This window comes from Trachypithecus francoisi, unplaced genomic scaffold, assembly GCF_009764315.1.
Source record: "Trachypithecus francoisi isolate TF-2019V2 unplaced genomic scaffold, Tfra_2.0 Lachesis_group7, whole genome shotgun sequence".
NCBI lineage: Eukaryota > Metazoa > Chordata > Mammalia > Primates > Cercopithecidae > Trachypithecus > Trachypithecus francoisi.
The window spans coordinates 10541125-10567945 of NW_022681472.1; the positions used below are offsets into that span (position 1 = coordinate 10541125).

General features: G+C 40.9%; 1 protein-coding gene across 1 annotated transcript in view; it reads left to right on the forward strand.

Moving 5' to 3' along the window:
• Window positions 1–26821, forward strand: part of XKR4 (XK related 4) — a 433210-nt gene that overhangs the window by 242860 nt on the left and 163529 nt on the right. The window contains exon 2 of the mRNA XM_033202505.1: window positions 22574–22773. Coding sequence (XP_033058396.1) covers window positions 22574–22773 — 200 coding nt within the window. The remainder of the gene's footprint in view (window positions 1–22573; window positions 22774–26821) is intronic.

Genomic DNA, 26821 nt, shown 5'->3' on the forward strand with positions numbered 1-26821 from the left:
CATGGCCCCTGGGGCCGCCTGATGCATTTAAGCACGATGCCTTTTGCAGTAAAACCCTCTCCGGGGGCACTGAACCCACTCTTAGTAAAGATGCACAGGAAGACATTAAGGCTGGCACTGTAAGTGAGGGCAATCTCATCTTGTCTTACAGCTTTAAACACCGTAACATCTCCCAAAGAATCCCTTAGACTGGACCTGAATTCCAATCCATGCATCCAACTGTCTACTCAAGATCTCTGCTTGAATGTTTAAAAAGCATTTCAAACTTAAAATATCCAAAGCTCATCATTATCTTCTGATCTCTCATCTAAGTTACCCCATCTCAGTAAATGGCAACTCTATCTTTCCAGGAGTTCAGGGCAAACATCTTGGAGTCAGCATTGCCTCCTCTTTCTCTCACACCCCATGTCTTCCATGGGTATTGCAAATAACACGTAACATGGCCACAAATCCCACTGGCTTTCACTTTAAAATAAATACCCAGAATCTACCCAGTTCCTCACTGCTATTGTGCAGGTCTTAACAACCATCATCACTTGCCAGGTTATTGCAACAGCCTCTGACTCTACACTCACTCCCCTTCATGCCATTCTCAGCATAGCTGCTGGAGGTCCTCATGAGATGTTGGCCTCACTGTGTTCCTCCCCTTTTTAAGCCCTCAAATTGCTTCCCATCTCACTCACACAGTCCACACAGCACCCACCAAGCCCTATGTGATCAGACCCTCCCACTGCCTCTCTGCTCTGATCTCCCACTGCTCCCCCAGCTCTGCTCCACCACTCTTGTCTCCCTGATGCTCCTGGAATGGACCACATACGCTGCCTCCTTAGGGCCTCCTTTTCATTCTGCCTGGAATGTTCGTCCAGATTTTAAATTGAGAGGGCTTGATCCTCTTCCTCCTTTGGACTTTGATCCAGGTTTCACCTCTCTAGTATATTTCCCTGCCACACATCTGAACTGGCAAGCCCCGTGACACTCCTTACCTTCCTTCCTGGCTTACTTCATTATTGGTACTTAGCATAAACTTGTATATTTTATCTTGTACTTGTTTACTGCTTATCTTCCCCATCTGAAATGTAAGTCTATAATTCATTTGCTGCTTTATGCCCTTGAGAGGAGTGTCGATCTCCAAGTAGGTGCTCAACAAATACTTGTTGAGTGAATGAGTAGAATGAATCAATTGTTTTAGTCAAAGGAGACTTTCCTTTTAGAAACACTGAACTTTAGTCTGTAGGCACAATGCCTAGGTAAAATTCTTCATAGTGGCCGGGTGCGGTGGCTCAAGCCTGTAATCCCAGCACTTTGGGAGACCGAGACGGGCGGATCACGAAGTCAGGAGATCGAGACCATCCTGGCTAACACGGTGAAAACCCGTCTCTACTAAAAATACAAAAAAAAAAACCTAGCCGGGCGAGGTGGCGGGCGCCTGTAGTCCCAGCTACTCCGGAGGCTGAGGCAGGAGAATGGGGTAAAACCCGGGAGGCAGAGCTTCCAGTGAGCTGAGATCCAGCCACTGCACTCCAGCCCGGGCGACAGAGCAAGACTCCGTCTCAAAAAAAAAAAAAAAAAAAAATTATTTATAGTAACCAACTTGGAAAGTGATCTCAGAAACTTTTCTCGAAAAGGACTCTGCGTGCTGCTAGATGCTTTGTATGGTGGATCATCCAACCCCTGCCATGGTTAGCACACTGTTTTCAACAGCTCATTTACCAAATTGTTACACCCAGTTGTGGTATGATGATTTTCCCTGGGGTGCTAAAAACAGTTGAAAGCAAATATTGCCGAACCAATAGGATGAGAAAAATTATGTTTCTTATGATGGTGAAAGTTTTTCCCCTTTCCTGGATTCAACTTCATGAGCCACTCTGTGCTGTATTCCATGGAAGCCATTCCCAGAAACACTCCCAACACAGGCGCGGGCAGGCTGTTGGCACTGGGAGCTCAGGTGCTTTCCTCCTGTTGAATTGGTCTCACAGCCTCTGAAATGCTGGCCCATGAAGCCTTTCAGCATTCCACTCTCAGAAGTTAGCTGCCCACGTGAAACAGTGATAAACTGTAGACCAAACCTGCCAATGTATGCTGGGAGCAGGCAAACATTTTCTGCTCTCCTCCAAGAATCTTGCTGTACAGGGCACAGTTAATGGCCCCTGCAGACTGGGCTCATGCAGGGCCAGGGAAGGGGCATTGCTGCTTGCAAGAAAGCCCTCCTATTCACAACCACTAAAACATTTCAGACTCAATCTAGCCGGATCTTGGGTTCTTTTGTTCTCCATCTTTGCACAACACTGTATTTTATGTTTTCTAATTCTGACAAGATTCTGGAGGGACACAGCTTGAATTTCTTCTTCCCCTAGAATGGATGAATGAATGAATAAAGGATACAATTATATTGAGACAATAGTGTGCACAGTAATACACTACCTTAAGAAGAACACAAAATGATTGCATTTGGACCTAAACCTCTGAAAGCATTCGGATGAGATGGGGTGTAGCAGGTGCAGGTTGTGTGGGTGTAGATGCTCTAAGCATCAAAGCTCTTGGAAGTCAGCACTTTGCTGGTGAAATCAATCCCTATGATGTGCACTGCTTCTGGACACTTCAGACAGGACCTCAGGGCCACCAGAAACACAACACCCCAAGTTGTTCTGCTCCCACTCTCTCTCTTCCCTCCCTACTTGGCTGCCCAATGGATGTGACGGGTCAGGCACCCTAGGCCTATGGATTTTGCAGTTATCTTTTAAAACTATAAACATCCATAAATCTGCTGAAGTCAAGCAGTAAAATGCTACAAGGTAGTGTTGTGACTTTAAAAAGAATGAACCACTACACAAACACACACACAGACACTCAGTGCTTTCCTTATTGATCATAAAATCACTTGAACAGGGCTTAGGATGAAGATTCTGATTCTATCACAATCACTGCTTCCTGAGTTGTGAGAACAAATATTCTGTTAACCCTGTCTGGTTTTTTTTTGTTTTTTTTTTTTATGTGGCTAATAATTTCTGCCAGTAGCTTCTTAATCATTTGAAGACTTGGATCATAGTCACCATGTCAATATTATGTCAAATAGTAATCACTGCTCTATTTACTTCAAGCCACTCTTCTCCATTTGAATACACATTTTACTATTAAAATATTTGCATGTAGGAGCTCTACAGAAGAATAATTTGGGGAGAAATGCTGCTTTTGTTAGGTATAGTTGCTATGAATTATTGAAAGTGCATTCAGAACCTTCCTTCCAAGTTCAGTAACTTCATCTCCTATTTCAGCCGGACTCACCAAGTTGCCCAAGAGGCCCTGGCCATAGTGCCCATTACAGGAGAAATTATTTCATAGAGAAAAAATGTCCATTATTTCCTCCTCCAGGTCTGAGGAAATGACTGAAGAATAACTACTTATGTAATAAATATCTTTATGAGAGATATGTATACAATTTTAGCAAAACATATCCCATAGATAAATCTTGTTTTCACATAAGAATAAAAAGGAAACCAGGTGCAGTGGCTTATGCCTTTAATCCCACCACTTTGGGAGGCCAAGGTGGGCAGATCAAGCAATTTGGGAAGCCATGGCAGGTGGATCACTTGAGGTCACCAGTTCAAGACCTGGCCAACATGGTGAAACCCTGTCTCTACTAAAAATACAAAAATTAGCTGGGTATGGTGGTGCATGCCTATAATCCCAGCTACTTGGGAGGCTGAGGCAGGAGAATCACTTGAACCTGGGAAGCAGAGGTTGCAGTGAGCCGAGACCACGCCACTGCACTCCAGCCTAGGTGACAGAGCAAGACTCCATCTCAAAAAAAAAAAAAGAATAAAAAAGAAATAAATAAAAAGAAGCCTTTATGAAATACAAGATGCTGAATAAGTATGACTACTTTGTATAAGCTTACAATGCCATACGCCATGATGTGTAGCCACTGAAATATGTTCTTCTTTGAGAGCTGAAATTAATTCTCCTGATTTCTATCTAGGAAGGAGATGGAGGCGATCAAAGTACAGCTCATGGGTGCAGTGTGTGCAGAGAAGCCTAAAGCCTCATTAGTCAGAGAGTCAGTGTTGCCCTTGGGAAGAAAAATTAAAGTGTGTTTAAACAGGAAACAGTGGTCAGGTTCAAGGATTTCTTGGAAGGTCCTGTGTATATTCCCCATCTCTCTTTTCCTGCTGTGAATGTTCATAACATCAGCACGAGCGGGAAATTGCATGCACACTCATTGCTTTGGGAGAGGTTTGGTGCCTCTGGTGAGAAGTGGTGTGCTTGGGGCACCGCGACAATGACAATGAAGAGTGGAGTGTGGGTGACAGCAGATTCTGGTGCTCTCAGGGTAGGAGACAGCCCCAACTGTCCCCTATGACCATGACCCCTAATGCCTGTGTCAAATAGAAGGTCATCCCATTCATTCACTTTTTTTTTTGAGACAAATACTGCATGATTTCACTTATATCTAGAGAAGATATCTAGAGTAGTCAAATCCAGAGAAGACCGAAAGTAGAAGGTGTTTGTCAGGGGCTGGGGAAAGAGGAGGAATGGAGATTGTTTAGTGGGTATAGAGTTTACATTTTCTTTTTCTTTTTTCTTCTTTTTTTTTCTTTTCTTTTCTTTTTTTTTTTTTTTGAGACTGAGTCTCACTCTGTTGCCCAGGCTGGAGTGCAGTGGCAAAATCTCGGCTCACTGCAACCTCTGCCTCCTGGGTTCAAGTGATTCTCCTGCCTCAGCCTTCTGAGTAGCTGGGATTATAGGCACTCACCACCACACTCGGCTAATTTTTTATATTTTTAGTAGAGATGGGCTTCACCATGTTGGCCAGGCTGGTCTCAAACTCCTGACCTCAAGCAATCCACCTGCCATGGCCTCCCAGATTGCTGGGATTAGCGGCGTGAGCCACCATGCCCAGCCCCAATTCATTCTTTCTCCCTCAACTCACATAGCTTTTTCTTCCTTTGGATGATTAGTGGGAAATAAAGTCTAATCTTGAAACAAGAGCCACTAGGAAAATGTTCTACCATAGAATATAGGCCAGCATTTTAAGTTATTTTTACTATTATTCACCACAGAATGGAGATGGCAGAAGCCTAATATCCTGGTACTAAAACAAATTGGTGTTGTGGGTGTCCTTGTTGCTTAGCTTACCCAATAAAGAACTTCTTAGGGTGACAAATCATACAATTTTCTTAACAGTAACACAAACAGAAACCTGTTGAGGTTGTGTGTGTGTGTGTGTGTGTGTGTATGTATGTGTGTGTGTGTGTGTTTACAAAGCTTTATAGCCAGGCAACAGAAGAAAATATCACTTGCTGGAATCACTGTTTAGTAATGTTATTTATTTAAAGCTCTTCTGCACAGATTTCACTCTGTATTTTTCAGACAGTAAAAATAACAGCTGATAACAGCCAAACTGTTTAATGTACAAAAGATAGCAAAATAAAATTTAATATTAGAATATATTTGCATAGTATCATCATAGGTATTAATAATTTCTTATTCAGCCATGGATATATCAGCAGTTAATGTAACACTCGGTCAAATCTTATTTAGGGATTGAAATATTTATCTTACATATGAACTGTATGAAACATGACTTACATACATCCCATTTCCCCACAAGTAATGTAAGGATTATGACAATCATTTCAATTTTGGATTAAATATGTACTAGCTATGTGATCTCTGACATATCAAATGTTTGAGATTTCCCTGCCAAGCTTGTCACTTAGGCCATATTATGTTTCAGTCTGAACTTAGTGACGTGGGAGGCTGTGACTTGAGTCTATGGTACTATTTAGCACTTGGAAAATACTGATGAGAAGGAGCTGAAAATATAAATGCAATTTACATGTTCAGAGTCTCACTGGACTTGATTTTGTGTCTGCGTTGTGGAGGGGATGGGTTACATGTAGGTGTCCGTGTGCATGGCGTCGTGGGGAGTTATGTATATGTGTTTTCATGCACATCTTCAAAAATGCTAAGGAAATCACAAAGTCAAGATGTTGTTGGATTGAGATTATGTGGATAAAGTCAGTGCAGAATTCTTGGTGACCTTTGTGATGTAAACAAAACTATATCTTCCCTTAGCATGCTTCCCAAGGCAATAAATAACAAGACTGACCATATGAGAAAATGAATCAGTCATATGGTAAGGAAAGCAAATGCCTTGTGAATGTGTTTACCTCTGAAGAGGAGGCAGAACACATTGACATTTCAGAGAGGGCTTTTATTGGGAACATCTCCCATTAGCACTAATGAGAGCTGGGTATTTAATCCACTGTTCTCTCATGCTCATGGCATATTTCATCCTTGATGGCAAGGCCTTGAAACTTTTTTCCTCCTTAAATGATACTCTGTGGTAGTTATGCTAAATTTTTAACTGTGTATATGGCTTTCTGTGACTCCTCTCTGCCATCTGTATAAATATCTAAGAAGAACTGAAGCTTTTCATTACTGTGAACTTCCCTGACCACCCTCTTTAGAAATATTTTTTTTCATCCACGCAGAATCCTAAAAAGGAAAAACTTAGTGAGCCCCAGCCTCCACCCTACCAAGCCCCCAGCCTGGATTCCCTGGATTTCAGGAAGCTCAGAAATCAGCTTGTTTCTCAGTAGGGTGGTGACATCTTCATCTTCTCCTCTGAAAGGTCAGTCAAAGCCCAGATCCTGATTAACAGACTGATCTAACTCAATGTGACAAAACACCATGCAGGATAACATGCCTAGAGAAAATGACGAGGACTGAGGACGTCAAATCACCTTAGTCATGAGGGGGAAAAAAGACGAGCAATCTAGAGGAATCCAGAATATCGAGAGCCATGGTTCACAGAAGCGTGCTTGTCATGAGTGAGGCGTGTGTGTGCCAAGTACATCCTCCCATCTAATCCCCACACAGCCTGTGAGGGAGGGACAGCCATCCCTACCTTCTCGGAAGGTAATTCCGGCTCAGAGGATATTGGCTATGAGAACCAGAAGGAAGGAATATTTTCTAGATACAATCAGCACAGTTGCCAAGGAGACAAGACTGCTTGGCTTTTCTCTTCAAGTGTGCAAAGGGTCATTTTCCAGGGACTGGCTATCAGCCATCCTCCTCTCGCCAGTGTCAGAAGTGGACATGGGGTTACAATACAATCCAGGAAGAACCTGCGTAGACTGGATGAATATATGATGGATAGGTAGATGATAGAGGGAGAGACAGACATACGCACACACACACACTCACACACACACACACACAGAGAAATGATAGATAAAAAAGACAGAAAGAAAGATACAGAAATAAAGATCCAGATAGAGTAACAGAGACAGACAGATAAGTAGATAGAGATGTTTACATAGAGATATAGACAGATATACAGATAAGAGAGATAGAGATGGATACCGATAGACTGATATAGAACTAGATAAATACAGAAAGAGACAGAGAGAGAGATGAAAGAGAGAATGGTTGCCACAGACTTTGAGTTCTCTGATAAAAGTTGACCCACACAAATCACTGAGTCTAAAGTTGTCTTGAAGCCCAGGCATCTGAAAGGAAAATCCAAAGATTAAAGTATCATTGCTACTTTCCATTTTACTCCTGAAAAAAACAACTTATTTTTACTGACATCTAATATTTACTTATTGCTTACTAAGTGATTTATGTGCATCATCTCATCTTATTTTTAATTCATCATTTTTTAACAGGATGGAAACCTAAAGTTTAGAAATTAGAAAGTAATTCCCCAGAGTTCTGGAACTGACAGAACCATGATTGTTCAGAACTGAAGTCCTTAACCTCTGCACCTATTGTCTCTCAACAACAACAAAAAAAGCACGTAGAAGACTGGGAAATGCAGTAAATACCATCTGAGTGTTTTTGCTATGGTGAATTCCAGAATAGTGCAAGCTGGACAGATGTAATGTATGATCGTGGAACCTGGCATTGGGATATCCGGGACCTTGGCCCAGTTGCCATGTCTCAGTTATATCATCTTGGACATCTGATCCCTACATCCCTCCAGCTTCTGCATCCTCTGATTCCAAGCTAGAATTTTATAGTATAAAATATGTGGTAAGAATCTGTCCGTGAATTGGTTACCATGATCCGTGTTAAATAAGCCAAATTTGAGGATCAAGACCTGAAAAATTAACACATTAAAATTGAAAATGGCATTCAGGCAAATCACAGAATAATAAATACAAGTGTCTAATACACATCAACAAATGTTAAACCTCAGTAAGAATAAAAGTCGCTAATCGAACGTGTGTTTTGTCCACCCATATAATTGGCAATTTTAATGATAATACGTAAGGATTTAAGAAAATAAGGACACTTCTCTCTACCAATTAGTACAGTCTTTCTAGAGAGCAATTTTACAATATATATCAAAGGCTTAAAAAATATGAAAGCTATTTCCGCACTTTGGTTACATGAAAGTTTATTACAGCATTGTTTATGAATTTCAAAAATAACAACAACACATAATCCCACCACTGAGAGATCATCATTTTAATATTTTGGTGTTAAATGTCCTAAATTTTATTCACACACACACACACTTAAATATTAATGGGATACATTGGCTATACTATTTTAATCTGCCTTTTGCCTTAACAATATACAATGAATAGATGTATTATCATTTGTTTAATACCTTATCATTGGGCATTTGGGTTTTAACCATTTTTTGTACTATAATGTTATATGTCCTCATAGCTAATCCTGAGTGAATTTGTGTGTGCTCTTTGCCTATAATTGTTTTCAAAGAGCAAGAGCATGTACGGGACACCAGCCGGGCACTTCACATGACCCACCCACCCCTGCCTCCTAAGGGCAGGACTTCCAGGCTGGTAGATGGAGCCTTATTCTGGAATATTTTCCGGTGTCATTCTTTGTAAGCTGGACCCATCAAGGAGTTGCTGGAGGTCTTCCCTCCAGCAAAGATTCAGGCATTTTAAAACGCCCCATCTAGAAGTAAACTTTGACATGTGCTACAGCACAGATGAAACTTGAGGACATTATGCTAAATGTAATAAGCCAGTCACAAAAAGACCAAGACTGTATGATTCCACTTATATCCAGAGAAGATATCCAGAATAGTTAAATCCAGAGATTTATCCAGAGTTAAATCCAGAGAAGACAGAAAGTAGAATGGTAGTTGCCAGGGGCTAGGGAAAGAGGGGGCTAGGGAAAGAGGGGGAATGAAGAATTGTTGTTTAGTGGATATAGAGTTTATGTTTTCTTTTTCTTTTTTGGTTTTTTTTTTTTGGAGATGCAGTCTTGCTCTGTCACCCAGGCTGGAGTGCAGTGGCACAATCTCAGCTCACTGCAACCTCTGCCTCCCGAGTTCAAGTGATTCTCCTGTCTCAGCCTCCCAAGTGGCTAGGATTACAGGCGTGTGCCACCACACCCAGCTAATTTTTTGTATTATTGGTGGAGATGGGGTTTCACCATGTTGGCCAGGCTGGTCTCGAACTCCTGACCTCAAGTGATCCACCCACCTTGGCCTCCCAAAGTGCTGGGATTATAGGCATGAGCCACCATGCCCAGCCAGTGTTTCCATTTTCTAAGGTGAACGGACTTCTGAAGATGGATGGTGGTGATGTTTGCACAGCAACGTGATTGCACTTCACACTCCTGAACTGCACACTTAAAATAATTAAGATGGTAAATGTTATGTTACATATAGTTTACCAACATTAAAACAAAAAAAACTCCCTATCCAGGACCTGAAAATTGCTTTTTTTTTTTTTTTTTTTTTTTGCCATCCTTGGTTTATAGATGTTTGAATTCTGTATGGGTATTATTAGAAGGTTTGATTTTGTGTCTTATTATGTGAAACTCTGTGAAACCTAATACTCATCGTTTTATTCTATGGGAGGAAATCTGTCACCAGGATCAGATTAACTAGGAGCTCAAGGTGTTATAAAAACAAACGTCTCATTATACCAGAAGAGTTCCAGTCCCTGGGGAGCATGTTTGTAGCTTTTTAGCCTGTGGAAGCAAACAGCTAGGAGTATACGTAACCTCCTCCCAGGTAAAAGCTAGAAAGAAAATAGCTCAGGGAGGCATTTGTGGGAGTTCTACTGACCACGGAGGTCTTGAATTTAAAACTTCTGTTAGAACTGCAAGGAAGTAGAGCATTTTTATTCATTAATTTGTTCACTCCCTGCAAACGCTGTCTGTGCTTTCTTCACAATGTAGCCAACTCTTACATCTTCACACTACCAACATCACTGGCCCCCCTGATTAAAGCCAGCATCTTTTCTCACCTGGATTGTTGTACTAGTCTTCCAGCCAATGCCCCTAACTCTCCTGGCCCTACTATCCTTTATTTTCCACACCATAACCAATTTTGTTAAAATGCAAGTCAGATTCCCTACTTTTCCATTGAAATCTCTCTAGTGACTTCCTGTTTCCCTTTGACAAAAACACAAAATTGCAAATATTGCATGTGTTCAATACATACTCATTGAATCCATAAAAGGATGCACATTAATTGAGTGCTTATTAATCATCAGAAACTGAGCCAGATGTTTCTTTATGGGGTACAAAGATAAATGACATTCTTTCCTCTCTGGCAGTTTATATTCTAGAATATGAGATGAACTCATAGATGAATACATACAAAAATAATGTTATTTTTCCCTGGTTAAAGTCTGAATAAAGATAGTTGGGCTCAAACGTTGGAATGGCCAGTTTTACCTGGGTAGGGAGAGAGGGCAATGGAGAGGTAATTCTTGAGTATTATAAAATGGTAGAGATTCCGGCATGATAAGGAATGTGTAGAGGGATTCCAGGGCAGGAAAACCACATGAGCAAAGGCATGAGGTGTGGATTCATCTCCAAGGAGCAGGAAGTGTTTCCATGAGGGTGGGAACACAGAAAATGGGAAGGGGCATAGAGACCAAAGGTTAGGAAGAAAGGTTAAACTAAAAGTTTTAAACTTAAGTGCCTTCATTTGCATTGATTGATTTTACTGTTTTATCTTCTAGGCAGTGGGGAATCATTGAGGTTTTAAAGGTGATGGAAACTGGATTCAATGTATGTCACAGACAGGTCACACTAGAAGCAATGGGAAGAATCCATTAGAGTTTTCAAAGTCAATCAATAAATAGTAAGAACTAACATTTACTGAATGCTTACTATCTATTAATACCAAGCTCTGTGCTGAGTCCTTCACTTTTATTACATTTAATTCCCAGGTCAACCTATGTGATTGGTACTGTGATTTTCCCCCTTTAGAGATGGACATATTAAGGCAGAGAAATTTTAAGCCCAAAGTCATACCATTAGTAGATTAAAGAACCAAAATAGAAACCCAAAGAATCTGACTTTAGAAAAGAGAGAGGAAAAGAAATATATCGAAGAGATAAAAGCTCCAGAATATAGTTACCAGATGTAAGTGGTAAGGACCTAAAATGCCCCCTAGATTTAGCTTGGACAACTTAATGGATGGAAGTGTCTTCCCAGTATAGCAAATGGGACAAATTTAGAAAGAAGGCTAACACGATGTTTTGAATATGTTTGTTTTCATATGATTGCGGGAAATCTGGAAAGCAGATGGGCACATGGATTTGAATCTCAGGTGAGGGTTGGAGTTTGAGATGCAGACTTGGAAATCACCAAACAGGGGAGGAGAAGTCATGGAGTAAACAAGATCAAACACTGATAGAAAAGTGTTAGGGTTGAATTGTGTCCTCCCTTAAAGATGTTGAAGTCCCAACCTCATATCTGTGAATGTGACCTTATTTTGGAAATAGAATAAGATCTTTGTCATGATCAAGTTAAGATGAGATCATTGGGGTAACTCCTAATCAATATGACTATGTGGTTATATAAAGAAGAAATTTAGACACAGAAACAGACACACACACAGGGAGAATGCCCTATGAAGAAGACAGAGATTGGGATGATGCCTCTACAAGTGGAGGAATGCCAAAGATTACCAGCAAACCACCAGAAACTACCAAAGAGCAGCATGGAACAGACACTTGCTTACAGGCTTCAGAAGGAAAGAACTCTGATGACACCCTGATCTCAGACTTCCAGTCTTCAGAACTGGGAGATAATACATTTCTGTGGTTTAAACCACAGTCTGTGACACTTTGTTAAAGCAGCTCTAGGAAACTAATACAAACAGGTTGCATATGCATGGAGTATTCAAGGATGATTGGTGATGATCGAAAAGAGGCTATTTATTCAAAAATGTGCCTGGCAGTCAGAGAATCAGGAAAGGCTATTACAAGGCTATTCCAAGCATGAGCATGTGAACAGCCACGGAGGTAGAAGAAAGGAAACACCAGCAGTTTGCACTGACCTCATCACAAGCTGCCGCCATGGAGCAGTGGGAGAAAGAGATCTGCCCATGAAAGGCCCTATAAAGTGCACGATAGCTAGTTTCACCTTAGAGTTCATACAGAGCAGCCAAAGTTTCAAGGGAATGATTACATCCATTTTGTGTTTTTAAATGTTATGTTCTGCAAATATGGTGACAATGGCAACATCATTCTTTAGTCTACCAAAGTTATCAAATTAAAATAGGCAGAGCAACTAGGTCAACAAAACTGAAGAACTGTGGATGATAAAACATTGTTGAGCTATCCCCATAATTACCTAGAGACAAATTAGTGACAACATATAAGAGCCAATGTGATATCAACAACCATGCAGGAAAAAGTAGAGGGAAGACCCTGAGAACCAGATACTCCCTGGAAAGTGCCCTGAACCAAGCTCAGAGGAGCAGGAGAGACGTGGAGGGAGGGTGTTCTCAATAATCCAATCCAAGGAGGCCACAGTGCAATCACATCTGATGCTGTGTCCTTTAATCCCATTAACTAAGAAACTGAAGGCCTTTCCCAAACAAGTCTCCATACTGAGGAGAATCTGCTGGGAACAGATTCCAAACTGAGCAGCACAGGGACAACCACGAGAGATGAAACAGAATGTCCAAATAAAAGGGGGAAGGAGCAGAGGCAGCTGATAGCAGAAAGTAACAAGTGATTCTGTTTACCACTTCATGAGAAAGCCAGAAGAGTGTGTTAGAGCTGTGAAACCAGCTCAGCTATCCTTGCCCACTCATCTCTCTAAAAGTATAGGAAACTAAACTAACTTTTAAAACTTAGCAACAAGAAAATTAATCAATTATTACAATGAAAAGAAAGTAAGGAGGGGTGGAGCAAGATGGCCGAATAGGAACAGCTCCAGTCTCCAACTCCCAGCACGAGCGACACAGAAGACCGGTGATTTCTGCATTTTCAAATGAGGTACTGGGTTCATCTCACTACAGAGTGCCAGACAATTGGTGCTGGTCAGCTGCTGCAGCCCGACCAGCCAGAGCTGAAGCAGGGCGAGGCATCGCCTCACCTGGGAAATGCAAGGGGGAAGGGAATCCCTTTTTCTAGCCAGGGGAACTGAGATACACAACACCTGCAAAATCGAGTAACTCCCACCCCAATACTGCGCTTTAAGCAAACGGGCACACCAGGAGATTATATCCCACACCTGGCCAGGAGGGTCCCATGCCCACGGAGCCTCCCTCGTTGCTAGCACAGCAGCCTGCGATCTAACAGCAAGGCAGCAGCAAGGCTGGGGGAGAGGTGCCCGCCATTGCTGAAGCTTAAGTAGGTAAACAAAGCCGCTGGGAAGCTCGAACTGGGTGGAGCTCACAGCAGCTCAAGGAAGCCTGCCTGTCTCTGTAGACTCCACCTCTGGGGAAAGGGCACAGCTAAACAACAACAACAACAACAACAAAAGCAGCAAAAACCTCTGCAGACGCAAACGACTCTGTCTGACAGCTTAGAGGAGAGCAGTGGATCTCCCAACACGGAGGTTGAGATCTGAGAAAGGACAGACTGCCTGCTCAAGTGGGTCCCTGACCCCTGAGTAGCCTAACTGGGAGACATCCCCCACTAGGGGCAGACTGACACCCACACCTCACACGGTAGAGTACACCCCTGAGAGGAAGCTTCCAAAGTAAGAATCAGACAGGTACACTCGCTGTTCAGCAATATTCTATCTTCTGCAGCCTCTGCTGCTGATACCCAGGCAAACAGGGTCTGGAGTGGACCTCAAGCAATCTCCAACAGACCTATAGCTGAGGGTCCTGACTGTTAGAAGGAAAACTATCAAACAGGAAGGACACCTACACCAAAACCCCATCAGTGCGTCACCATCATCAACGACCAGAGACAGATAAAACCACAAAGATGGGGAAAAAAGCAGGGCAGAAAAGCTGGAAATTCAAAAAATAAGAGCGGATTTCCCCCTGCAAAGGAGCGCAGCTCATCGCTAGCAAGGGATCAAAACTGGAGGGAGAATGACTTTGACGAGATGAATGAAGAAGGCTTCAGTCCATCAAACTTCTCAGAGCTAAAGGAGGAATTACGTACCCAGCGCAAAGAAACTAAAAATCTTGAAAAAAGAGTGGAAGAATTGATAACTAGAATAATTAAGGCAGAGAAGGTCATAAATGAAATGACAGAGATGAAAACCATGACATGAGAAATACGTGACAAATGCACAAGCTTCAGTGACCGACTCGATCAACTGGAAGAAAGAGTATCAGCGATTGAGGATCAAATGAATGAAATGAAGCGAGAAGAGAAACCAAAAGAAAAAGAAGAAAAAGAAATGAACAGAGCCTGCAAGAAGTAAGGGATTATGTAAAAAGATCAAATCTACATCTGATTGGGGTGCCTGAAAGTGAGGGGGAAAATGGAACCAAGTTGGAAAACACTCTTCAGGATATCATCCAGGAGAACTTCCCCAACCTAGTAGGGCAGGCCAACATTCAAATCAGGAAATACAGAGAACGCCACAAAGATACTCCTCCAGAAGAGCAACTCCAAGACACATAATTGCCAGATTCACCAAAGTTGAAATGAAGGAAAAAATCTTAAGGGCAGCCAGAGAGAAAGGTCGGCTTACCCACAAAGGGAAGCCCATCAGACTAACAGCAGATCTCTTGGCAGAAACTCTACAAGCCAGAAGAGAGTGGGGGCCAATATTCAACATTCTTAAAGAAAAGAATTTTAAACCCAGAATTTCATATCCAGCCAAACTAAGTTTCATAAGTGAAGGAGAAATAAAATCCTTTACAGATAAGCAAATGCTTAGAGATTTTGTCACCACCAGGCCTGCCTTACTAGAGACCCTGAAGGAAGCACTAAACATGGAAAGGAACAACACTACCAGCCATTGCAAAAACGTGCCAAAATGTAAAGACCATCCAGGCTAGGAAGAAACTGCATCAACTAACGAGCAAAATAACCAGTTATTATCATAATGGCAAGATCAAGTTCACACATAACAATATTAACCTTAAACGTAAATGGACTAAATGCTCCAATTAAAAGACACAGACTGGCAACTGGATAAAGAGTCAAGACCATCAGCCTGCTGTATTCAGGAGACCCATCTCACATGCAGAAACATACATAGGCTCAAAATAAAGGATGGAGGAAGATCTACCAAGCAAATGGAGAACAAAAAAAAGCAGGTTGCAATCCTAGTCTCTGATAAAACAGACTTTAAACCGTCAAAGATCAAAAGAGACAAAGAAGGCCATTACATAATGGTAAAGGGATCAATTCAACAGGAAGAGCTAACTATCCTAAATATATATGCACCCAGTACAGGAGCACCCAGATTCATAAAGCAAGTCCTTAGAGACTTACAAAGAGACTTAGACTCCCATACAATAATAATGGGAGACTTCAACACCCCATTGTCAACATTAGACAGATCAACGAGACAGAAAGTTAACAAGGATACCCAGGAATTGAACTCAGCTTTGCAGCAAGCAGACCTAATAGACATCTATAGAACTCTCCACCCCAAATCAACAGAATATACATTCTTCTCAGCACCACATCACACTTATTCCAAAATTGACCACATAATTGGAAGTAAAGCACTCCTCAGCAAATGTACAAGAACAGAAATTATCACAAACTGTCTCTCCGACCACAGTGCAATCAAACTAGAACTCAGGACTAAGAAACTCAATCAAACCGCTCAACTACATGGAAACTGAACAAACTGCTCCTGAATGACTACTGGGTACATAACGAAATGAAGGCAGAAATAAAGATGTTCTTTGAAACCAATGAGAACAAAGATACAAATACCAGAATCTGGGACACATTTAAAGCAGTGTGTAGAGGGAAATTTATAGCACTAAATGCCCACAAGAGAAAGCTGGAAAGATCTGAAGTAGACACTCTAACATCACAATTAAAAGAACTAGAGAAGCAAGAGCAAACACATTCAAAAGCTAGCAGAAGGCAAGAAATAACTAAGTTCAGAGCAGAACTGAAGGAGATAGAGACACAAAGAACCTTCCAAAAAAACAATGAATCCAGGAGTTGGTTTTTTGAAAAGATCAACGAAATTGACAGACTGCTAGCAAGACTAATAAAGAAGAAAAGAGAGAAGAATCAAATAGACACAATAAAAAATCATAAAGGGGATATCGCCACCGACCCCACAGAAATACAAACTACCATCAGAGAATACTATAAACACCTCTACACAAATCAACTAGAAAATCCAGAAGAAATGAATAATTTCCTGGACACTTACACTCTTCCAAGACTAAACCAGGAAGAAGTTGAATCCCTGAATAGACCAATAGCAGGCTCTGAAATTGAGGCAATAATTAATAGCCTACCAACCAAAAAAAGTCCAGGACCAGATGGATTCACAGCTGAATTCTACCAGAGGTACAAGGAGGAGCTGGTACCATTCCTTCTGAAACTATTCCAATCTATAGAAAAAGAGGAAATCCTCCCTGACTCATTTTATGAGGCCAACATCATCCTGATACCAAAGCCTGGCAGAGACACAACAAAAAAAGAGAATTTTAGACCAATATCCCTGATGAACATCGATGCAAAAATCCTCAATAAAATACTGGCAAACCGGATTCAGCAGCACATCAAAAAGCTTATCCACCATGATCAAGTGGGCTTCATCCCTGGGATGCAAGGCTGGTTCAACATTCGCAAATCAATCAACGTAATCCAGCATATAAACAGAACCAAAGACAAGAACCACATGATTACCTCAATGGATGCAGAAAAGGCCTTTGACAAAATTCAACAGCCCTTCATGCTAAAAACGCTCAAGAAATTCGGTATTGATGGAATGTACCTCAAAATAATAAGAGCTATTTATGACAAACCCACAGCCAATATCACACTGAATGGGCAAAAACTGGAAAACTTCCCTTTGAAAACTGGCACAAGACAGGGATGCCCTCTCTCACCACTCCTATTCAACATAGTGTTGGAAGTTCTGGCTAGGGCAATCAGGCAAGAGAAAGAAATCAAGGTATTCAGTTAGGAAAAGAAGAAGTCAAATTGTCCCTGTTTGCAGATGACATGATTGTATATTTAGAAAACCCCATTGTCTCAGCCAAAATCTCCTTAAGCTGATAAGCAACTTCAGCAAAGTTTCAGGATACAAAATTAATATGCAAAAATCACAAGCATTCTTATACACCAGTAACAGACAAACAGAGAGCCAAATCAGGAATGAGCTTCCATTCACAATTGCTTCAAAGAGAATAAAATACCTAGGAATCCAACTTACAAGGGATGTCAAGGACCTCTTCAAGGAGAACTACAAACCACTGCTCAGTGAAATCAAAGAGGACACAAACAAATGGAAGAACATACCATGCTCATGGATAGGAAGAATCAATATCGTGAAAATGGCCATACTGCCCAAGGTTATTTATAGATTCAATGCCATCCCCCAAGCTACCAATGACTTTCTTCACAGAATTGGAAAAAACGGCTTTAAAGTTCATATGGAACCAAAAAAAAAGAGCCCGCATTGCCAAGACAATCCTAAGTCAAAAGAACAAAGCTGGAGGCATCACGCTACCTGACTTCAAACTATACTACAAGGCTACAGTAACCAAAACAGCATGGTACTCGTACCAAAACAGACATATAGACCAATGGAACAGAACAGAGTCCTCAGAAATAATACCACACTTCTACAGCCATCTGATCTTTGACAAACCTGAGAGAAACAAGAAATGGGGAAAGGATTCCCTATTTAATGAATGGTGCTGGGAAAATTGGCTAGCCATAAGTAGAAAGCTGAAACTGGATCCTTTCCTTACTCGTTATACAAAAATTAATTCAAGATGGATTAGAGACTTAAATGTTAGACCTAGTACCATAAAAACCCTAGAAGAAAACCTAGGTAGTACCATTCAGGACATAGACATGGGCAAGGACTTCATGTCTAAAACACCAAAAGCAACGGCAACAAAAGCCAAAATTGACAAATGGGATCCAATTAAACTAAAGAGCTTCTGCACAGCAAAAGAAACTACCATCAGAGTGAACAGGCAACCTACAGAATGGGAGAAAATTTTTGCAATCTGCTCATCTGACAAAGGGCTAATATCCAGAATCTACAAAGAACTCAAACAAATTTACAAGAAAAAAACAAACAACCCCATCAAAAAGTGGGCAAAGGATATGAACAGACATTTCTCAAAGAAGACATTCATACAGCCAACAGACACATGAAAAAATGCTCATCATCACTGGCCATCAGAGAGATGCAAATCAAAACCACAATGAGATACCATCTCACACCAGTTAGAATGGCAATCATTCAAAAGTCAGGCAACAACAGGTGCTGGAGAGGATGTGGAGAAATAGGAACACTTTTACACTGTTGGTGGGATTGTAAACTAGTTCAACCATTATGGAAAACAGTATGGCGATTCCTCAAGGATCTAGAACTAGATGTACCATATGACCCAGTCATCCCATTACTGGGTATATGCCCAAAGGATTATAAATCATGCTGCTATAAAGACACATGCACACGTATGTTTATTGCAGCACTATTCACAATAGCAAAGACTTGGAATCAACCCAAATGTCCATCAGTGACAGACTAGATTAAGAAAATGTGGCACATATACACCATGGAATACTATGCAGCCATAAAAAGGATAAGTTTGTGTCCTTTGTAGGGACATGGATGCAGCTGGAAACCATCATTCTTAGCAAACTATCACAAGAACAGAAAACCAAACACCGCATGTTCTCACTCATAGGTGGGAACTGAACAATGAGATCACTTGGACTCGAGAAGGGGAACATCACACACCAGGGCCTATCATGGGGAGGGGGGAGGGGGGGGGATTGCACTGGGAGTTATACCTGATGTAAATGACGAGTTGATAGGTGCTGACGAGTTGATGGGTGCAGCACACCAACATGGCACAAGTATACATATGTAACAAACCTGCACGTTATGCACATGTACCCTAGAACTTAAAGTATAATAAAAATAAAATAAAATAAAATAAAAAGGAAAGTAAGAAAACTAATAATGTTTCTGTAGACAATGAAACAAAAAAAAAAACACATACATCCACAAAATGGATAAAAATCATAAGCAAATACTTCTAAATGAGCTGAAAGAAAATTTTTAAATTGTGAAAGCTATGAAGAATAATATAAATCAGAATTAGAAAAATTTGTAAAAGAAATAAGTAGAAAAAAGTAATATATGACACAAAGGATGATGGATAGAACTCATCGGTATAGAATTTTTTTTTTTTTTTTTTTCCTGGAGATGGAGTTTCTTATTGCCCAGCTGGAGTGCAATGGCATGATCTCGGCTCACTGCAACCTCCGCCTCCCGGGTTCAAGTGATTCTCCCGTCTCAGCCTCCTGAGTAGCTGGGATTACAAGCATGCACCACCAAGCCCGACTAATTTTTGTATTTTTTTTAATTATACTTTAAGTTCTAGGGTACATGTGCACAACGTGCAGGTTTGTTACATATGTATACATGTGTCATGTTTGTGTGCTGCACCCATCAACTCATCAGCACCCATCAACTCGTCATTTACATCAGGTATAACTCCCAGTGCCATCCCTCCCCTCTCCCCCCTCCCCACAATAGGCCCCGGTGTGTGATGTTCCCCTTCCCGTGTCCAGGTGATCTCAACTTTTTGTATTTTTAATAGAGAGGAGATTTCATCATATTGGTCAGTTTGGTCTTGAACTCCTGACCTCAGGTGATCCACCCACCTCGGCCTCCCAAAGTGCTGGGATTACAGGTGTGAGCCACTATGCCCGGCCTAGAATTTTATATTAAAAAAAAAAAAAAGAAAAAAAAGCAGGACAGAAATGAAAACTCAACTAGAAGGGATATGGCACTATAGACACACCATAATTAGAAGATGAATAGAAGGTGAAGAGGAGGAAAAAATTTAAAATCAAGAAGAAATTTGAGATTAGAAGGATTCAAGAGACTGTTAGACACAGAATAAAGAAGATATAGCATATATAATCAATAGGAGGCCTCCAAGAAGAAAGACAAAGCGATGGATTAGAAAAAATACTGAATGCTATCGTTCAAGAAAAACTAAAAATACACATGGGAACCTGAAGCTACATAATGAAGATACATATCACATTCTTCAGAAAATTGATGCAGAAGAGCCGATATCAAGATACATTCTAATAAAACCATAGATCTCTAAAAAGAAACAGAATATGCTTGGGACATCCAAGCAAAAAGATCAAGTAGCTTATAAGAGAATGAATGTCGGATTTCTATCAGACTTTTCCATAAGAACACGAGGCTAGTAAACAACGAAGTGACAGAGTTAAAGTACTCAAATAAATAAATGGCAGATCTTGGACCTTGCATGGAATATGCATGAATTCTACATCCATCCAGCCTAACCTTTTGGTGAGAAGGTTGCTTGGATTTTCTGCTCCTGCACTTCCTTGCTGTATCCCTGCTATCCTTTGCTCTTGGCATCTGAGAATCTTTGCACTGGGTAAATGCAGTTCATTCACAGACTCTAAGAGTGGGTACCAATCTCCAACTAAAACTGTGAAACTTTTGGGTCTGTGTAACCAAAAGTCCCTATACTCGCCCAAGCCAAGATTGATAACCACATACTGTTATAAATATGCAAGAGCTCAGGTAATATTGTCTCTATGTATGTTTCTTGAGGGATCTACCACAGAGCAAGCTCCAGACAACCAAATACTGTAGAGACATTGGCAAGAGAGCTGGAGAAGTATTCTAACAAGTAAGTGAAGATCGATGATGGACTCTGAATATCACCATTTTGCAACCTTGATTGCAATATCGTCAGTGTATGGGAATGTGCTTCCTGATGAAAGTACACATCACCCACCGAAGACAATCAAACTTAAAGCTGATCAAAATTCTAACACTAATTACCCATTTGCAGAAAACACAAAGGATAGATATGTTAACCACACCATGCAAATACAATCATTAAAATCAAGACAATGAAAAATACACAAGAAATTTAAAAAGACATGGAAGGATAATTCATGTTGTAAAAAGGACTTAAGATATATATCAGATAATCATCATATGTGGATCCTGTTTGGACTGCATTTCAAACTTAAAAAATTGTGATAATCAGGAAAATATGAACATTGAGTATTTGATACTATTAAGAAATTACTATCTTTATTGGTAAGTGCAATCACAATACTGGTTTTAAAATTATTTTTAATAAAATACTTATAGATGAAATAATGTGATGCCTGAGATTTGCTTTAAAAAATTTTGGTGACAAGAAGTAAGTGGAGGTACAAATGAAAAAGATTGGCAATATATTGATAACTCCAGTTGACCCTTAAACAATACAAGTTTGAACTATGCAGGTCTACTTATAGGCAGATTTTATTCCACCTCTACCACCCTTGAGACAGCAAAACCAACCTCTCCTCTTCCTCCTCAGCCTATTCAATGTAAAGATCATAATGAAGACATTTATGATCCACTTCGACTTAATGGATAGTTAATATATTTTCTCTTCCTCATGATTTTCTTAATATTTTCTTTTCTCTTTATTGTAGGAATACAGTATATAATACACATAGAAAATATGTGTTGATGTTTATGTTATCGGTAAGGCTTCTAGTCAACTATAGGCTATTAGTGAAGTGGAGAGTCAAAAACTTATATGCAGATTTTCAACTACATTCAACTACTACAAACTGCATTTCAACTCCCAACCCTCACTGTTCAAGGATCAACTGTACTTACCCTGAGTGAAGGGTATAGTGGATGCATTACTTTATTTTTTCTCCTTTTGTATATGTTTGGAATTTTCAATAATAAAAAGTGGTTTTTAAAGGCATAAGAAGGTTTACACGCACATACATTTTGGTGCTTCAGGCTTTCATTGTGTCCTAGGAGAAACCCCCTCATGAACACTGTTGGGCACATAGAGAAACTGACAAAAAAGAATGTATGTAGACCTTTAAAGTAGCAAACCCATTCTCCAACTAGTTTCCACCACATTCCACCTCATGCTTCTTCATATTGCAATTGAGCAGAATGTCTTTATGAGGACTAAAACTGCACTGACTTCTCAAAGTGAGCATTTACAAATATGGGTACTCTTAAGCAGTTAAAGTTGGACTTCAACTCATAAGCCCCCGAGGTAATTGTTTCTTGTGCTTACTTGCATATGGTGGCTTGCAGAAAAGAACAACCCTGGAGTTTGAATTATAAACTATCATCACTCATCTCTTTCTTATTCTCCATGTTTTCTTTCTAGATATTTCCACACAATATACTTAGGTATTCGAAGCCGACAGAGTGGGGAGAATGACAGATGGAGGTTTTACTGGAAAATGGTATATGAGTATGCGGATGTGAGTATGCTGCATTTGCTAGCCACCTTTCTGGAAAGTGCTCCACAGCTGGTCCTGCAGCTCTGCATTATCGTACAGACTCATAGCTTACAGGCCCTCCAAGGTAAGGGCTTGCAATTTGGTTTTGGAATTTGGGGAAAGATTGACTGGCTACTTTTGTCACAATCCAAGGAACTGTCCTAATGCCCTTTGTTGACATAGACCTGCAATATGTCTGCTGTTTTACATGTGTTTTGTGAATGATGCATGATGTTTTCCTACCATTGCTTCTCATGACTGATTAATTGAAAGACAGGGCATTTTTGCTCTGCAGCTGTCCTCTTAGTAGGAAAAAAAATCTTTTTGATTTTACACTTGGTCGATATGGGGATAAAGTCAGTCAACTGAGGCTCTCTGGTTTTTATAATGGAATAATTTCCAAAAGTTCCAAAGAAAGCAGTAGCTCTCTCTCTCTCTCTAATATACATATGTGTGTACATATGTGTGTGTGTGTGTATATAGTATTAGAGTAATTCCTACTATTTCCTTTTGATGTTGAGAGAGAGAGAGAGACAATGAGAAAAAGAGATTAAAAGGAAATGGTAGAGATTACCCTAATATTTAAGGAAAGAAGGTCATATGGGAAAAAAAGTTGTCAATGTTTATTAATATTTACATACTGTGATGTTTTATAAAATGGATATTATCAGATTAATATCTTTGTGCTTTCCCATATTTGATGATCTCATCAGTAGGACTATTCTAGTTACAGCAGAGCTTCCAGGCATTTCCTTAGAGCCTGCTACTCAAATCCTTTCTAGAATAAGTTAGCAAGATTAGACAGACTGGTGGGTAGGCAGGTGAATACACGGGCACATGGATGATGGATAAGAGGGCATTTTCTAAGAAAAGCCTTTCCTATTAATTTGTCAATCCTGTAACCAAATAGACGCTGTTAAACAGTTAAGTACTGTAAGATGCTCGTTTTGTCTGGATCTCAGCAGGGCCTCTGTGCACCCCTCTGGGCACATGCTGCTCCCTTGTGCAAGTTGGGTCATGCTCCAACTTGAGTTTTGTTCTGGTTGGTCTGGGGACTCTCCTCACTGTCCTTATAACTTTTTATGGCGTGGAGCATGTTAGTTTAAGCTGAGTGCTTTAGTTTGGGGGACAGAATCAGGGCACATGTTACCTGTATAGGAAAAGGAAGAGAAAATGTGTACTGGTAGCTGGTGACCCATTTATTCATAGATTCCTGGCCCAACCCTGGTTTCACAATAGAATAGCTTTGGTCCAAGAAGTTTGAGAAGAAGGTCAAAGAGATCCATGATGTATGTTTCTCAACTGCTAGAAAGCAAATTGGGAGAAGAGGAAAGTGGAGTATTTGCACAGAAAAAGAGAAAAGCACGGAGAAGGAAGAAGGCCATGTGAATTAGTTGTGGATGACTGTGTTTCCTGGTGTCTGGTGATTGAAGACCATGAGCTGGGCATGCGGAGGCTTGGGCTCTGGCTGTCTCACTATCTCACTATAAAACCTCGCACAGCCACTTAATCTCTCTGGGCCCCAGGTTGCTCAAATGTAAAGGTCACAAGTTAAACTGGATGATTTCCAAACTCCCTGACAACTCTATTCAATCTTTGAATCGATGAATTCCCAATAGACATATAATGTGAGGTATATGCTTTAGGAAATGATCTGTAAGCCAGAATACAAATGAAATTGAAAGGCAACGTCAAACTAAATCTCTGTCAAAGAATTTAGTGCTCATCTCCAGAACAACTTGGCAACTCCTTAGTACAATTATACAGTTGGGAACTCTGTAGGGGGGGAAAATTCAGGAGCACATGTGCAGGGTTGCAAGTTACCTTCTGATGGCCTGAGGTCACTGAGTGTCTCTACTAGTTTTCTAAAATATTTGGAAAATTATGGAGAGGTTTTTCTTACAAAGATGATGGAGATAGAGAAGGGATGGTGAGAGAGAGATCTAAGAAAATGAGGTCACATTTTCAGTTTAAGAACAATACATAAAATTGTACAGAAAAAAAATGAGGAAAATGCAATCCTTGGTCTTCATCAGATTATTCATCCTAAACATAGCAGCCAAGAGTTGAGTTGGGTTTTTTGAGTCTTTGGCTCTTTCCTGACATCTAGTGTCCCCAGCTAACCGACTAAGCTTGACACATATATGTCAGGTGTACTGTAGGCGTTGAATGCCAGACCTCGTCCTTAGCTAAGGCAAGCCTTGCCGTCAAGTTTCAGAATGGCGTAGGGAAACTATGTTCTGTTTCACTCCCAAGGTGGTCAAAAGACAGGTTGATCCAAATATCACTAAGGATCAGTGCAAGTCAGTGAGTCAAGAGGAGGAATAAGCCCACTACCTTGATCTTATTGCTACTGATTTTTAACAACAGAGGTGGGTAGACAGTTGTGTTACAAAACGAAGAGTGAAAGTATCTGACAGTAAAAAAAAACGACAAACCCTCCAGCCAAGGAAGACCAGCCCAGGAAACACCGTGTGATTCCTTTTGCATTTTGAAGAGAAACCTGTCTTCAGAGGGACGGCTTCTAAATACCCCTCTGCTGATAGATGATCCCACTTACAAACAAACCAACTGATAAATTAAATTGATGTGAATTCTAAGAACAGAGCAGTTTCCCTTTAGGAAAAGAAAAATAAATGTAATAACCTAGTTTGACATGTATTTTCCAACACCTTCAATGGTTAAAAAAAATTATTGGGATTTACATGTGAAAACGCAGCCCTCTGCTATGAATGTAAATAACCAATAGGCATGAAATCTGTAAAGGATTTGCAGATAGCTCTGAATTAAAATCTCTAAACCATTCTTATTTACCAGGGAGAGAATGATCACTCTGCATGTGACTGTCTAAAATTACTGTTTTTTAGGATAGAAGGAAAATTGCTCTTTAAACCCAACTTCAACCATCCACCACTCTCTGCAGTGTTTTTAAAACAATAAGAAAAATCAGACAAGAAATATGACATTTTGTAACTGATGCTAGAAATTGTATTCTCTTTATGGAAGCTGGGTAGCCCTACAACACTGTCAGCTGCTGTGAAAACCTTTCTGCTTCTCCTTCCTTATGGAGTCACTTAGTCAGAGGAGCCTCCTCATGCTGGAGGCTGACAGGCTCAGGGAGAACTGTTGGAGCATAATTGTTCCTCCATTTGCACTGGCCCAGGAGGGACAGTTTGGAGTCTGTTCTGAGAGCAGGAATGAGGGTAAAGCTGAGTCTTGAACCTGAACATCCAGCTCTTCACACTCCACAGTCACCTTGGACATATTATAGGGCAGCAGCTGCTCTCCACGGGATCTGGGATGTCCCAGAGCCAGCTCCCTGCGGAGTGTAAGATACACACCAGGAGGCCTGACTGCATGCACGGTTGTACCTGCACAGGGTAGTGCCCTCTGTACTTCCAGAGAGTTTCCAGTTTACACGCCGTTATGGTTTTCCAATCCCAATCCCATATCCTCACGAGGAAAGAGGGAGAGAGGAGAGAGGGGTATTGAGAGGGGGAGAGGAGGGCAGGCAGGAAGGAAAATGGGATGGGGAGAAGGAGGGAGGGAGACCCCACTCGACAGTGGAGATGGACCGTGGCATTTCTGTTAGTGTCCACGTGGAGGGTGCTGCCCTCTACCTGTTTAGTGAGGGTGCCAAAGATGCTGAGGAAGATGTGGTCCGAGGCCTGTCAGTTGTATCTTCAAGCAAAATCTCACACTCATTCATTTCACCTTATTTCTACTGTGCTCCCCCGGCCGGACCACATGCACCCCCACCCAGACTCCTGTGGCTGGCCCACAGTTTCATCCTCACCCCTGCCCTCTTCATTCCCTTCTCCTTGGAGTGGTCCTAGAGCCACTTAGATTCTAATCTAAACCACTTCAGTGTTCCCCTTGACACTCATTAAAATTAAACAAGATTCCTGAGCAAGTTCCAAGGCCTTTGTGTCACAGCCTTCTCCTCATTAGTCACTGCTCTGCAACCACGCTGCACTCTTCTCTCTTCTGAAAATGTTCCCATTTCTCTCCCACCTCCAGGTCTTTGCACCTGTTATTAACCTCTCCAGAATATTCTCGTCCCCTCTCTCTTAGCCTGTCTAGTTCTTACTCGTCCTACAGAATTCAGCTTCACCTCTTCAGAGTATCCTCAG